The following is a 16461-nucleotide window of genomic DNA, read 5'->3' as shown; positions in this document are numbered from 1 at the left end:
CCCATGTTATAGAAAACAATTAAAAGTATTGGGACATCACTTTCAATTATGTGCAAATATATTTTTTGCAGCTCAAAATTTTGTAAGTTCAGAAGACCAGTATTTAATTAAAGATATAATATATGTTTTTGTTTTTTACTTATTTTTCACAATAAAGTGATAGATATTTGTGATAGCCTATGATATGAAAGGGTTAAATTATGAAAACACAAGAGAAAAGGTGACACACACACAGAGAGAGAGAGACCCCCTCCACACACACACACACACACACACACACACACACACACACACACACACACACACACACACACACACACACACACACAGAGTGATCCTGAGAGAGTGAGGGGGGAGGGGAATTACAGACACAAAATCTAAACAGTGAGAGAACATTGTTTTTATTTCACTGTCTGAAAACACTGTTCTGCAATAACAACAATAGTTTTATCTTCAAAACAGTGTTCCCTAGGACATATCCAACCTGGTTACTAAATAAGGCTACACTTCCAACTTCTGGTTATTCTATATACCGGTAGCTCATTGGTTATCATTTTTGTCCTTAAACATTAATCTTCTCATTTTTAAGTTACACACACCAATTACTTTTTGTTGAAAAAGACAATTAAATGTGTTTTTTCCTTTGTTAGTAATTTTTTTTAAATATTTATATGTTTTATTAATAATTATTTGTATTAACACAATTATTTAACTAATTATATAAAACAATATTGTCAATGCCCTACAAATAAACTGGTTTTATACATTTATTTTTTAATTCAAACCCAGAATAATATGTTTTATCCTTTAATGCAGGCCAAAGCACAGCATTGAGAGGTAATCTTTTTAGCGCACACGCACACACACACACACACACACACACACACACACACACACACACACACACACACACACACACACACACACACACACACACACACACACACACACACACACACACTCATGTCTGGTTCACTATCTTTCTGGGGACTCATAGACGTAATGGTTTTTATGCTTTACAAACCATATATTCTGTCCTCCTGCCCCTACCCCTAAACCTACCCATTTCACAAAACTTTCTGCATTTTTACATCTTCAAAAGAACTCATTCTGTATGATTTATAAGCTTTTGTACCCATTGGGACCTCAATTTAGGCCCCTACAGTGACATGTGTCCCCATGAGTCTGTGTGCATTCAGGTTGAAGTCCCCACCAGGCTAGAACAACACACACACACACACACACACACACACACACACACACACACACACACACACACACACACACACACACACACACACACACACACACACACACAGTAGTAATGCTGAAGTATGCTGCAGGCAACTCAAATCAGCTCAGCCCATCCCCCCATCCACAACACCCCCCTTCACCCCCCCACCCCTGCCCCTGCCCCTCACACACACACACACACACACACACACACACACACACACACACACACTCATGTCTGTTTCACTATCTTTTTCTGGGGACTCACCATAGATGTAATGGTTTTTATGCTGTACAAACCATATATTCTGTCCTCATACACTGCTCCTACCCCTAAACCTACCCATCACACAACTTTCTGCATTTTCACCTTTTCAAAGTAACTCATTCTGTTTGATTTATAAGCTTTTGTACCCATTGGGAAGTCCCCATGAGTCTGTGTGCATTCAGGTTTAAGTCCCCACCAGGCTAGAAAACCATTCACACATACACACAGAGAGGTAAGGTTTTTTGCTTGAAAACTTATACAATATTGCCCTCTACTGGTCATTTAAGTGAGAGCATAAGTGTTGAAAAAAAACAAAAACAAAAACAGTGTGATATAGAGAATAACCAGCAGGTGGGAGTATAGCCTTATTTATGAACCAGGCACTTGTGTTCTTATTTTGTGTTTTTTAGGCTTTTGCTACGGGACCACCGTTTGAGATATCCAATAACCGTTCGCATTTTAGCATCTTCTGTATATTTACTTCATGTTGTCCGAGTTTGGAGGAGATTGAATGAATCGCTTTTGAGGAGATGGTAAAAACTCAGAGCTCGCTTTGCCACTTCTTGTTATCTTCCAACCAAATTATCTGACTTCCTGTTGGTCAGAGCTAATGACTGTAAATTAGAAAGTTGTCCGGCTCGAAATGTACAATATATATACCGAGTTTGGTGAATGTAGATAAAACTAACCCCCCCACTTTGGACAAAAGTGACACACTTCCTGCTGCCAGTTGGTGGCGCTATAACTTTGACTCACAAAAGTCATATCCATGTGATCGGCCTCTTACAACGAACACACAGCTGAAGTTTCATCAAAATGAATTAATGTATGCAAAAGTTATAACACACTTCCTGTTTCCCTTTTCTCGCCATAAATTTGTCTCTTCGCCACGGCCAAACCGTTCGAGGTATCAAAAAGTTGCTTGCAATTTGGCATCCTCAGTGTCTTGACTTCATGCTGACCGAGTTTGGTGCTGATCGGGTGAATCGTCTAGGAGGAGTATCGCAAATTCCAGAGCATGCGTTTTCCGAACAACCCATAATAGCTCACTTCCTGTTGGGCGAAGCTTATGACTATGAGTGCGGAAGTTGTTTGGCCCGATGAGATCTATAAGTGTACCGAGTTTCATACATGTACGTGCAAGTGTGTTTAATATATAGACCCTGTTTTTCAAGGGGGCGCTGTTGAGCCCCACTGCCACGCCCGGGTCAAACGCCTCTGCCAGACCCTGTTGGCCGCGCATTCCGATGCGTGTGCAAAGTTTCAAGAGTTTTCGAGCACGTTAAGTGCTCCAAAAATGCCCAAAAGGCGAAAAGATAATAATAATAATAATATTAAAGCTGCGAGCAGCGATGACGGGCCCAAGCCGGTGGCACCACCCGGTGGCTTCAGGCAAATTGTGCAAGACAGGCAATATGCATTTAAACAGGAGAGTATTTTAAAATCGCTCAAATATGCCACATTTACCGCAGCAGCTGGTGCCGCTATGACCACAAGCCACACCCATGATGGAATTTAAATATAGATGAATTCTAATGTAATATGATATAATAGGTAATTTTCAAATATGTGCAAAGTTATCTTTTGCAGTTCAAAATTTTGTAAGTCCAGAAGGCCAGTATTTAATTCATGGTCTTTTTATTTTATTAACACAATTGTTAAACGAATTATATAAAACTATATTGTTAGTGCCCTACAAATTATGTTGGATTCACCACATTAACTGCAGCAGTTGGTGCTGCTATGACTACAAACCACAACAGTCACATCTATGAGATCAATTCAATTTAATGAATCAGTTTCATGTCAGATGATGTCACATCAATTTTAAATGAGCGCAGAATACCGTCCGAATGGTGATATTGTATTATCCTAACACTTCTCTACATGTGTTTTTGACCTACCTTAGCTATTTACAATCTTATGCAATTAAGCATGCTTTCATTTCAATATTTGTAGCATCCAATAAAAAAATGTTAATTACAAAATTACCAATTGGAGCCAAATCACAGAAACTGCAGCAATGATTTTAATATTAGTGTCAGGTAAGAGTAAGATGTGCGTCTAAATTTTATGGAAGTTTATTATAAACTTTATTATAAAATTTACTTAGACTAACTGGGTAAACCCAGCCTGATCTGCCAGCGATTTGACTTCGCCCTGCAACACAGTCTGAAAACCCGTACATTCATTTCTACTGCTTCTGTTACACTTTTGCGGGAACAAATCACAGACTAACTTATTCACCTGGCACACTATTGGCGAGTTTAGTAGTCTGTTTAGTTGACTATCCAATTGCATATAGAGTCATTCAAATAATGCTCATTGATCAATCTTAAATTGAGCTTGGTCTGGTGATACCCAGACAACTTATAAACTAGAAAATCATGTGAAATTTACTTTTTAAATCAATTTTATTTTTATCAGTAAATAATTAATTTTAAGACATGTGTCTTTTCAAAAACAGAATCCATTCGTATGTCTATATCTGTCCTGTTTTCACATTATACTGATGAAGTTTGAAGTAAATCGGGTGAAAGTAAGACAGTGATTTAATTTTTTTTCAAAAAGTGACACATCCTGCTGCCAGTTGGTGGCGCTATAACTTTGACTGAATATTGGAATGTAGATGTCTTCAGGCCAGGACTCTTGTCAAACATGTGAAGTTTGAGGCAGATCGGACATTGTATGCCTGCGGTACAACAAATTCCTGTGTCATGGCGAAACATCAACATTTGTGAGGCCGCCACGGACACACCCTTCAGGGAAAACTCAAGATCTTCCCAATTTAACACCACAAAGGCCTTTAGATTAGACTGTGCAAATACGATGTTGATATGATTAAATCTCTAGGAGGAGTTTGTTAAAATACAACGTCTGGCAATGGCAAAAACTGCACCAATTTACCAAAGAAAATTCAAAATATCTCACTTCCTGTTGGTTTTTCAGATTTGGCGCCTTGGGTCTTTTTTGTAGGTATTGGGCTGCTGAATGCGTCTACCGAATTTTCATACTCATACATGAAACACAGTGCGAATGACGCTTAATTTAAATTTTGTAGGTGGCGCTATCGAACCATTTTGCCACACCTAATTCTGAAACCCATATCAGATGTATGTTTTCACCACTTCTGATGCGTGTGCAAAGTTTCATGAGTTTTCATGCGTGTTTAGGCCCTCAAAAATGTAATTCATTTGGGAAAAGAAAAATGATGGTTTTAGCAATTACAATAAGGTCCTCACACCTTAAGCCCTAAATATCTGAGTTCCTGTTCGTCGGAGCTAATGACTGTAAATGAGAAAGTTGTTCGGCTCAAAGAGAACAATATATATACAGAGTTTGGTGACTGAAGATAAAACTAACCCCCCCACTTTTGACAAAAGATTGCATTACTTTTGTCAAAAGATGGCGCTACTGAGCTCCTCCACCATGCCCGATTTTAAGTCTTTGCCCATATCTACTGGACAGCATGTCTGATGTGTGTGTTGAGTTTCATGTAATTTGAAGCATTTTAAGAGTCTCAAAAGCAGCGAAAAAGAATGTTATAGTTTGATGTGTTGCCGAAGAAAATTCAAAATATCTCACTTCCTGTTGGTTTTTCAGATTTGGCGCCTTGGGTCTTTTTTGTAGGTATTGGGCTGCTGAATGCGTCTACCGAATTTTCATACTCATACATGAAACACAGTGCGAATGACGCTTAATTTAAATTTTGTAGGTGGCGCTATCGAACCATTTTGCCACACCTAATTCTGAAACCCATATCAGATGTATGTTTTCACCACTTCTGATGCATGTGCAAAGTTTCATGAGTTTTCATGCGTGTTTAGGCCCTCAAAAATGTAATTCATTTGGGAAAAGAAAAATGATGGTTTTAGCAATTACAATAAGGTCCTCACACCTTAAGCCCTAAATATCTGAGTTCCTGTTCGTCGGAGCTAATGACTGTAAATTAGAAAGTTGTTCGGCTCAAAGAGAACAATATATATACAGAGTTTGGTGACTGAAGATAAAACTAACCCCCCCACTTTTGACAAAAGATTGCATTTCTTTTGTTAAAAGATGGCGCTACTGAGCTCCTCAACCATGCCCGTTTTTAAGTCTTTGCCCATATCTACTGGACAGCATGTCTGATGTGTGTGTTGAGTTTCATGTAATTTGAAGCATTTTAAGAGTCTCAAAAGCAGCGAAAAAGAATGTTATAGTTTGATGTGTTGCCGTGGCAACAGTATATACAATATCAGGAAGTGCTTACCAGCTTTATATCTGCTATGGTTTGACATTATACTGATGAAGTTTGAAGTAAATCGGGTAAAAATAAGATGGTGATTTCAAAGCATTTTGAAAGTGACACACTTCCTGCTGCCAGTTGGTGGCGCTATAACTTTGACTCACAAAAGTCTTATCCATATGATCAGCCTCTTACAACGAACACACAGCTGAAGTTTCATCAAAATGAATTAATGAATGCAGAAGTTATAACACACTTCCTGTTTCCCTTTTCTCGCCATAAATTCGTCTCCTCGCCACAGCCTAACCGTTTGAGATATCAAAAAGTTGCTCGCAATTTAGCATCCTCAGTGTCTTGACTTCATGCTGACCGAGTTTGGTGCTGATCGGGTGAATCGTCTTGGAGGAGTATCGCAAATTCCAGAGCATGCGTTTTCCGAACAACCCATAATAGCTCACTTCCTGTTGGGCTGACACATAACTTAGAGCATGAAAGTTGTTCGGCCCGATGAGCTCTATATGTGTACCGAGTTTCATACATGTGCGTGCAAGTGTGTTTGATTTATAGACCATGTTTTCAGACCCCACTTTAGGGGGCGCTGTCGAGCCCCCCTGCCACGCCCAGGTACCAGCCTCAGCCCGGCCCTGATGGCCGCAGATTCCGATGTGTGTGCAAAGTTTCAAGAGTTTTCGAGCATGATAAGGGTCCCGAAAGTGCCCGAATAGTCGAAAAAGCTAAATTGTCCTTAGAAGAACAATAGGGCTCTGCGCCCTTTCAGGGCTTGGGCCCTAAATAATAATAATAATAATCCTTAGAAGAACAATAGGGCTCTGCGCCCTTTCAGGGCTTGGGCCCTAATAATAATCCTTAGAAGAACAATAGGGCTCTTCGCCCTTTCAGGGCTTGGGCCCTAATAATAATCCTTAGAAGAACAATAGGGCTCTGCGCCCTTTCAGGGCTTGGGCCCTAATAATCCTTAGAAGAACAATAGGGCTCTGCGCCCTTTCAGGGCTTGGGCCCTAATAATAATAATAATCCTTAGAAGAACAATAGGGCTCTGCGCCCTTTCAGGGCTTGGGCCCTAATGAATTGTGAAAATGGTGATTAGTCAGGTCTCAGATATTTTTAGGGCCCAAGCCCTGAAAGGGCGCAGAGCCCTATTGTTCTTCTAAGGACAATTTAGCTTTTTCGACTATTCGGGCACTTTCGGGGCCCTTATCATGCTCGAAAACTCTTGAAACTTTGCACACACATCGGAATCTGCGGCCATCAGGGCCGGGCTGAGGCTGGTACCTGGGCGTGGCAGGGGGGCTCGACAGCGCCCCCTAAAGTGGGGTCTGAAAACATGGTCTATAAATCAAACACACTTGCACGTACATATATGAAACTCGGTACACATATAGAGCTCATCGGGCCGAACAACTTTCGTGCTCTAAATTATGTGTCAGCCCAACAGGAAGTGAGCTATTATGGGTTGTTCGGAAAACGCATGCTCTGGATTTTGCGATACTCCTCCTAGACGATTCACCCGATCAGCACCAAACTCAGTCAGCATTAAGTCAAGACACTGAGGATGCTAAATTGCGAGCAACTTTTTGATATCTCAAACGGTTAGGCTGTGGCGAGGAGACAAATTTATGGCGAGAAAAGGGAAACAGGAAGTGTGTTATAACTTCTGCATTCATTAATTCATTTTGATGAAACTTCAGCTGTGTGTTCGTTGTAAGAGGCTGATCACATGGATATGACTTTTGTGAGTCAAAGTTATAGCGCCACCAACTGGCAGCAGGAAGTGTGTCACTTTCAAAATGCTTTGAAATCACCATCTTATTTTTACCCGATTTACTTCAAACTTCATCAGTATAATGTCAAACCATAGCAGATATAAAGCTGGTAAGCACTTCCTGATATTGTATATACTGTTGCCACGGCAACACATCAAACTATAAAATTCTTTTTCGCTCCTTTTGAGATTCTTAAAATGCTTCAAATTACATGAAACTCAACACACACATCAGACATGCTGTCCAGTAGATATGGGCAAAGACTTAAAAACGGGCGTGGTGGAGGAGCTCAGTAGCGCCATCTTTTAACAAAAGTAATGCAATCTTTTGTCAAAAGTGGGGGGGTTAGTTTTATCTTCAGTCATCAAACTCTGTATATATATTTTTCTTTTTGAGCCGAACAACTTTGTAATTTACAGTCATTAGCTCCGACGAACAGGAACTCAGATATTTAAGGCTTAAGGTGTGAGGACCTTATTGTAATTGCTAAAACCATCATTTTTCTTTTCCCAAATGAATTACATTTTTGAGGGCCTAAACACGCATGAAAACTCATGAAACTTTGCACACGCATCAGAAGTGGTGAAAACATACATCTGATATGGGTTTCAGAATTAGGTGTGGCAAAATGGTTCGATAGCGCCACCTACAAAATTTAAATTAAGCGTCATTCGCGCTACGTTTCATGTATGAGTATGAAAATTCAGTAGACGCATTCAACAGCCCAATACCTACAAAAAAGACCCGAGGCGCCAAATCTGAAAAACCAACAGGAAGTGAGATATTTTGAATTTTCTTCGGCAACACATCAAACTATAACATTCTTTTTCGCTGCTTTTGAGACTCTTTAAATGCTTCAAATTACATGAAACTCAACACACACATCAGACATGCTGTCCAGTAGATATGGGCAAAGACTTAAAAACGGGCGTGGTGGAGGAGCTCAGTAGCGCCATCTTTTAACAAAAGTAATGCAATCTTTTGTCAAAAGTGGGGGGGTTAGTTTTATCTTCAGTCATCAAACTCTGTATATATATTGTTCTCTTTGAGCCGAACAACTTTGTAATTTACAGTCATTAGCTCCGACGAACAGGAACTCAGATATTTAAGGCTTAAGGTGTGAGGACCTTATTGTAATTGCTAAAACCATCATTTTTCTTTTCCCAAATGAATTACATTTTTGAGGGCCTAAACACGCATGAAAACTCATGAAACTTTGCACACGCATCAGAAGTGGTGAAAACATACATCTGATATGGGTTTCAGAATTAGGTGTGGCAAAATGGTTCGATAGCGCCACCTACAAAATTTAAATTAAGCGTCATTCGCGCTACGTTTCATGTATGAGTATGAAAATTCAGTAGACGCATTCAACAGCCCAATACCTACAAAAAAGACCCGAGGCGCCAAATCTGAAAAACCAACAGGAAGTGAGATATTTTGAATTTTCTTCGGCAACACATCAAACTATAACATTCTTTTTCGCTGCTTTTGAGACTCTTTAAATGCTTCAAATTACATGAAACTCAACACACACATCAGACATGCTGTCCAGTAGATATGGGCAAAGACTTAAAAACGGGCATGGTGGAGGAGCTCAGTAGCGCCATCTTTTGACAAAAGTAATGCAATCTTTTGTCAAAAGTGGGGGGGTTAGTTTTATCTTCAGTCATCAAACTCTGTATATATATTGTTCTCTTTGAGCCGAACAACTTTCTAATTTACAGTCATTAGCTCCGACGAACAGGAACTCAGATATTTAAGGCTTAAGGTGTGAGGACCTTATTGTAATTGCTAAAACCATCATTTTTCTTTTCCCAAATGAATTACATTTTTGAGGGCCTAAACACGCATGAAAACTCATGAAACTTTGCACACGCATCAGAAGTGGTGAAAACATACATCTGATATGGGTTTCAGAATTAGGTGTGGCAAAATGGTTCGATAGCGCCGCCTACAAAATTTCAATTAAGCGTCATTCGCACTATGTTTCATGTATGAGTATGAAAATTCGGTAGACGCATTCAGCAGCCCAATACCTACAAAAAAGACCCGAGGCGCCAAATCTGAAAAACCAACAGGAAGTGAGATATTTTGAATTTTCTTTGGTAAATTGGTGCAGTTTTTGCCATTGCCAGACGTTGTATTTTAACAAACTCCTCCTAGAGATTTAATCATATCAACATTGTATTTGCACAGTCTAATCTAAAGGCCTTTGTGGTGTTAAATTGGGAAGATCTTGAGTTTTCCCTGAAGGGTGTGTCTGTGGCGGCCTCACAAATGTTGATGTTTCGCCATGACACAGGAATTTGTTGTACCTCAGGCATACAATGTCCGATCTGCCTCAAACTTCACATGTTTGACAAGAGTCCTGGCCTGAAGACATCTACATTCCAATATTCAGTCAAAGTTATAGCGCCACCAGCAGGATGTGTCACTTTTTGAAAAAAATTTAAATCACTGTCTTACTTTCACCCGATTTACTTCAAACTTCATCAGTATAATGTGAAAACATGACAGATATAGACATACGAATGGATTCCTGATATTTTATAAACTGTTGCTATGGCAAAGTGTCATTTTAATTATTTTTTTGGGTGTTTTTGAGACTTAGCATGCTTGAAATTGTGTGTGTGTGTGTTTGTATTTGTGTGTGTGTGTGCGTGCGCGTGCGCGTGTTTTCTATACATGGGCTTTACAGAAGGTCATTCTGTTTTTGAAAAGACACATGTCTTAAAATTAATTATTTACTGATAAAAATCAAATTGATTTAAAAAGTAAATTTCACATGATTTTCTAGTTTATAAGTTGTCTGGGTATCACCAGACCAAGCTCAATTTAAGATTTGATCAATGAGCATTATTTGAATGACTCTGTATGCAATTGGATAGTCAACTAAACAGACTACTAAACTCGCCAATAGCGTGCCAGGTGAATAAGTTAGTCTGTGATTTGTTCCCGCAAAAGTGTAACAGAAGCAGTAGAAATGAATGTACAGGTTTTCAGACTGTATTGCAGGGCGAAGTCAAATCGCTGGCAGATCAGGTTGGGCATACCCAGTCAGTCTAAGTAAATTTTATAATAAAGTTTATAATAAACTTCCATAAAATTTAGACGCGCATCTTACTCTTACCTGACACTAATATTAAAATCATTGCTGCAGTTTCTGTGATTTGGCTCCAATTGGTAATTTTGTAATTAACATTTTTTTTATTGGATGCTACAAATATTGAAATGAAAGCATGCTTAATTGCATAAGATTGTAAATAGCTAAGATAGGTCAAAAACACATGTAGAGAAGTGTTAGGATAATACAATATCACCATTCGGACGGTATTCTGCGCTCATTTAAAATTGATGTGACATCATCTGACATGAAACTGATTCATTAAATTGAATTGATCTCATAGATGTGGCTGTTGTGGTTCGTAGTCATAGCAGCACCAACTGCTGCAGTTAATGTGGTGAATCCAACTTCATTTGTAGGGCACTAACAATATAGTTTTATATAATTCGTTTAACAATTGTGTTAATAAAATAAAAAGACCATGAATTAAATACTGGCCTTCTGGACTTACAAAATTTTGAGCTGCAAAAGATAACTTTGCACATATTTGAAAATTACCTATTATATCATATTACATTAGAATTCATCTATATTTAAATTACATCATGGGTGTGGCTTGTGGTCATAGCGGCACCAGCTGCTGCAGTAAATGTGGCATATTTGAGCGATTTTAAAATACTCTCCTGTTTAAATGCATATTGCCTGTCTTGCACAATTTGCCTGAAGCCACCGGGGTGGTGGTGCCACCGGCTTGGGCCCGTCATCGCTGCTCGCAGCTTTAATTGATTTTTGTTATCTGATTGTGTGAAGATGAAGAGGTGGATCTTGATGAAGACTTTCCAGACGGCGTGCAGCCTGGTGGTCATGGAGAACTTGTTATGAACGTAATCAGCCCGTCAAACGTCCCAGGCGACGCCACAAAGGTATTGAGTCGTACAAGTTCTGTGAATTGAGAAGGAACACTACAGTTATATGTTTGTTTCTTCAGGTACAGGCTTGTGGTCCAGGCCTGAAAGAAGCTGTTGTTGGAAAACAGGCAGAGTTTATCATTGACACAAGCAGCGCAGGCAGTGGACGACTTGCCATAAGAGTGGAAGGACCCTGTGAAGTTGCACTAAAATGTCTGGACAATCAGGATGGCTCTTGTACAGTGTTTTACCTCCCCACCGAGCATGGAATGTACAAAATAAATGTCCTTTTTGACAACTCTCACATAACTGGCTCTCCATTCGAGGCTGTCATAGTGAAACCAATCGACCCATCTAAAGTTTTGGTAACAGGCCCTGGTCTGCTACAGGGGAAAGTCGGGGAACCTTGTATTGTAAATATAGACTGTGCAATGGCAGGACCTGGAGATTTATCTGTGCAGGCTGTCTCTGACTCAGGAGTCATTGTCCAAACTGAAGTAAAGGAGAATGAAGACGGCACCTACACAGCTGTTTATGTGCCGCTAACTGGAGGTGTTTACACGCTGCTTCTGAAATATGGAGGAAAGCTCGTGCCTAACTTCCCCGCTAAGGTTACTGTGGATCCAAAGGTCTATAAAAGCCATGTAAAAGTGAGCAGGCAAGGTGAAAAAAATCCCACTTTTTGTCACGTGACAAGTAGTTTGCGTTGAGATTTTGTTTGTTTGTCTTATCCATTCTGCTTTTTCAGGAGGCATTGTGGTTGGTGAAAGGGAAAATGACACAAGTCAAGTTGTTGCAAATGGTTTTGGTCTCCGAAAGGGCCTCACTGGACATCCTAATATGTTTAGTGTAATTGCCAGGTAAGCTAGTAGGTATTTTTAGAAATGCATTCAGGGACAAAAAATGATTGACAACCAAATTTGAGCCATAATGTTCTTCTTTCTCAGCAGATCTTCAGTTGATGATCTTGGCATAACAGTGGAGGGTGCGTCTGAGTGTCAGGTGACATGCAAAGACAACGGTGAAGGCATGTATAATGTGGAGTATACTCCTTCAGAGCCTGGTGAATATAAGATCACCATTTCTTGTGGAGAGAAAAACATTCAAGGTAAGCTTTAAATTACAAGGAACATTATTTATTTTATCTACCTCAATGATATGAAATAAATCCTAGTATAAGAAGATTTTTGTTTTTGTAAATTCAGATATAGGTATGATCAAGTTTTCGTTCAGGTGAAAATTAAGTTTTACACATGGTTATTTATTGAAAGGTGAAGAACAATATGAGGTGAATTCAGGAATAAATCAAGGAGTTAATTGTTGTTATTTTTAAAAATGTATATGACCAGTTTTTAAATACGAGATGTCGAATTGGTCACTTTAAGACTTATTTATTGAAAAACATATTCTAATATAATATGTTAATATTTAACAATATTTTTAATCAGAAAATGCAAGTTGAATTTTTTTTAATGGGTTTATCTTTTAATAATAATTTTAGAATGTTTACCGTACGTTAAATTGAAAGATTCTATATAATTGTTGTTATTATTATTACTACTATTGTTGTTATACATATGTTTTTGTATATTGTCTTTAAATAAAATTGTTAAATTATTTTAAATGATGTATTGAAATGATATTGAGAATCATAGTAATGATATAAAATAATGTATTGTAAAATAATCATAATATTGCGTTGTTGTTTTTTTTTAATACTATTGATTTTGCTTTGAGTATAGCCATATGCCATTACATCATAAATACTTTTGTATTCATAGATATGTTTAGCTGACACTAATACAAGACAAAAATTCTAAAATACATTCAGATGACATTTTTGTAAATAATGTTAAATGTCTTTTATATAGTTTGTAAATAATTGTATGACTTTAGTTATTTACTTTGGTTCACTTTTAGTTATTTCATGATGAAGATAGTTGTGCTGCTGACATAGCTCTGAAAAATAATAAATATTTACTACAATAATGATGATGTTTTACATAACTGCCATCTGTATTCAACAGGAAGTCCTTTTATTGCATCAGTAGAGGATTCTTCAAATACTGCAGATTCTGGGATCTGTCTGCAGTCAGGGATTTGTTTATCTTCAAATACTGTTACTCCTCATGGTAGGTTAATTTATTTTTTAAAAATTGTATGCCAAGACACATCTTCAAATTATTTTAATTGGCATAGGTACTGAAATGACAGAGATCAAATACAATGGAGATGGGATGAGTCCAAATCCATCAATGGAAGACAGAGAGTCTCTCATCAATCCTCAGAGTCCTTATAGAAGCAGCAGGTTAGACAATCTTTTAATGCAAAGTAAGGTAAATTACCTTGGCTTGGAAGCAGAATACCTAAAAACAGATTTTAACTATTCTTTACTACTTTTTAAATCATAGTCCTATCCAGTTCCAAGCTCTGCCTAACTGTGATTGTGCTGGAGAGCTTCCCTCAGCTCAGGGTGTGAATATGGCAGAGATCATTGTTCCAGGTTTTAAAGGAAGAATCTGTGGTAGAACTTCCCAAACTTTCACACTCGGCTGCAATAGAGATGGAGCAGCACCTGAGACTGTTGCTGTGGTGAGACCTGATGGTGAGGACAAAGTAAAATGATTCTAAAACATATATTGGCAATCATTGGAAAAAATCTCTATCTCTGAGATGCTTTGAATGTTTGCACTGTAGGTTCCATGGAGCTCCTGGAGATGAAAAAAAGTGGAGAAGGCACTTATAGCGTTGTCTATTCGCCCACCATGGATGGTTGTCATTTATTAACAGTGAAATTCGCTAGTGAGGAGACTTTTAATAGGTGAGAAAAAAAAGTTACATTTATTTGCTTGGACTTGGCAGATGTGTTCAATTTCATTTTTGTTCATACCAAGTCAGATGTAATTTGTTTTACACAAGAAGCATCTGTGTTTTAGGACTCCCCATTTAAAAAAAATCACATTTAAATTTTGTTTTTTTTATAATTGAAAATATAATCTTGATTATAATTTAAATATATTATATTTATTTATTTTTGCAGACAGTTCAAGTTTCAAGTGTTGCCGATAGATGATACAGCTCAGGTTAATGTAGCCGGTCCAGGTCTGACATCAGGAACATGTGCCTGGCATCCTCAAACATTTACTGTCGACTCCATTGTTTCAAAAAAAGTTCCACAGTTTGTTGCCATAATGACACCAGATGGTATTACACTGTGTATTATATTAGATCACAACTACTAATATTATATTTCAATACAAATCATTAATGTTGCACATCTGATTAATCATTAAATAGGCTTGACTGAGGTATTTGAGGTCAGAGATAATGGCGATTGGACATACACTGTGAACTACACCCCTTCAATGGAAGGGCTTCATTCTTTGATGGTCAAATATACTGAAGATGCTTCCTTTTGCAGGTATGAGCATTGCATTCATGGCTACAAAATATTGATTAAATGCATAGGTCATGTCATATAGAGATGGAACTCATCCACCTTCAATTGACATGAAAAAATTTGCCTTTATTAGGCAATTTTATTGGTTGGAGGATTACAATGAAACGCAATGTTTTGATGCATGTTATTGTTGATTTACAGTCCTTTCAAGTTTCGAGTGCTGCCTATGCCTGATTCTAAATATAAGCCAGGCTTGAGGAATGGGACTCCAGTTTTTGGATTAGATTTTGAGCCACAAGTGTGTGTAAACACTCCTCAGACCTTCACAATTGATGGCAGTAGCTCCGGAGAGCCGCCAGAGACTGTAGCTGTTGTTACGCCTGATGGTGAGATTGTAATGGAAAAGGATGTTTGTTTCGTTGGGTGTTTCATGTTATTTTAATAGAATTCGAAACAGAATTTGACTAACTGTTGCTCTTTGCAGGCAAAATCACAATGTTAAGTGCAAAAGACAAAGGAGATGGAACGTATTTAGTGGCATACTCCCCTTCTGTTGAAGGATCTCACTCGATTATGGTCAAATGTACCAATGATGATTCCTTTAGAAGGTAAAGCAACAGATGAATGAGATTCTAGTGTGAAGCCACCCAGTACATGCAGTCCATGTCCTCAGGTTCTCATATAATCCTATCTTTCAGTCTTCTCAGATTTCATGCCATACCTTCTCACTCTGGTAGAAAAGATGAAGATGTCTTAAATAAAGAGGAACCTTCGAGTCAGAAGGGAAGTGTCAATGCTAAACCTCCTCAAACATCTGCTAACGGCTACAGTGTATCACCAGAGACTGCCACAGTAGTGAAAGCTTATGGTCAGAACCATGTTTTTGATATATTGCTGACATCTGCATGACTGTGTTTGCTAGGAGAATCAATCATGGGTGTTTACATGTAGGCTCAATCAAACTCTCCACAGATGTGTTGGGCAACAGGGACAGAACTTGCAAGATGACTTGCACACCAAATATGGAGGCCTCTCATTCCGTGATGGACAAACACACCAGTGAAGAGACTTTTAGAAGGTTTGAAAGTGTATTTGAGTCTGTTTTAGGTTTTACTCTCATTTATTACTTCTAGAGAACTACCAGAAACATTTGATATTTGATTTGTTTAATAGGCTCTCTGAGTTCCAGGCAGACATGACTATTGAAAATACAGAACCTAAGATTTGTGCTCAAATTCCTCAGTCATTCAAAATCAACTGTAGTAAATCTGGGAAGCCACCTGAGTGTGCGCTGATGATCACCCCTGATGGTGAGGACCAGCTTCTCTTGAAGGACGTTTCAGATTTCTATGGCTGTAACTGACAAACCTTCATACCTACAGGAAAGGCTGAATTGACAGAGGTCAACGAAAACCCAGATGGGACTTACTCTGTGAAATATTCTCCTTCCATAGAAGGTCTTCATTCCTTGATGGTCAAATATGCTGATGATGATTCATACTGCAAGTAAGATTTTACATATATATATATATATATACACTCCTGAACAAAATCTTAAGACCAGGGGATGCAT

The 16461-nt window shown here is 38.4% G+C and overlaps 1 protein-coding gene across 1 annotated transcript in view; it reads left to right on the top strand.

Annotated features, from left to right (window-relative positions):
* Positions 1–16461, top strand: part of flnb (filamin B, beta (actin binding protein 278)) — a 126361-nt gene that overhangs the window by 54753 nt on the left and 55147 nt on the right. The window contains exons 12-27 of the mRNA XM_067447455.1: positions 11391–11503; positions 11569–12151; positions 12237–12348; positions 12436–12596; positions 13516–13620; positions 13688–13796; positions 13900–14093; positions 14186–14309; positions 14529–14692; positions 14786–14909; positions 15090–15274; positions 15373–15496; positions 15587–15756; positions 15840–15966; positions 16062–16198; positions 16271–16394. Coding sequence (XP_067303556.1) covers positions 11391–11503; positions 11569–12151; positions 12237–12348; positions 12436–12596; positions 13516–13620; positions 13688–13796; positions 13900–14093; positions 14186–14309; positions 14529–14692; positions 14786–14909; positions 15090–15274; positions 15373–15496; positions 15587–15756; positions 15840–15966; positions 16062–16198; positions 16271–16394 — 2656 coding nt within the window. The remainder of the gene's footprint in view (positions 1–11390; positions 11504–11568; positions 12152–12236; positions 12349–12435; positions 12597–13515; positions 13621–13687; positions 13797–13899; positions 14094–14185; positions 14310–14528; positions 14693–14785; positions 14910–15089; positions 15275–15372; positions 15497–15586; positions 15757–15839; positions 15967–16061; positions 16199–16270; positions 16395–16461) is intronic.

Source organism: Pseudorasbora parva, chromosome 6 (genome assembly GCF_024679245.1).
Source record: "Pseudorasbora parva isolate DD20220531a chromosome 6, ASM2467924v1, whole genome shotgun sequence".
In the NCBI taxonomy this organism is placed as follows: Eukaryota; Metazoa; Chordata; class Actinopteri; order Cypriniformes; family Gobionidae; genus Pseudorasbora; species Pseudorasbora parva.
The sequence above is the reverse complement of the archived record's forward strand: the minus strand, read 5'-3'. Positions and strand labels throughout refer to the sequence as shown.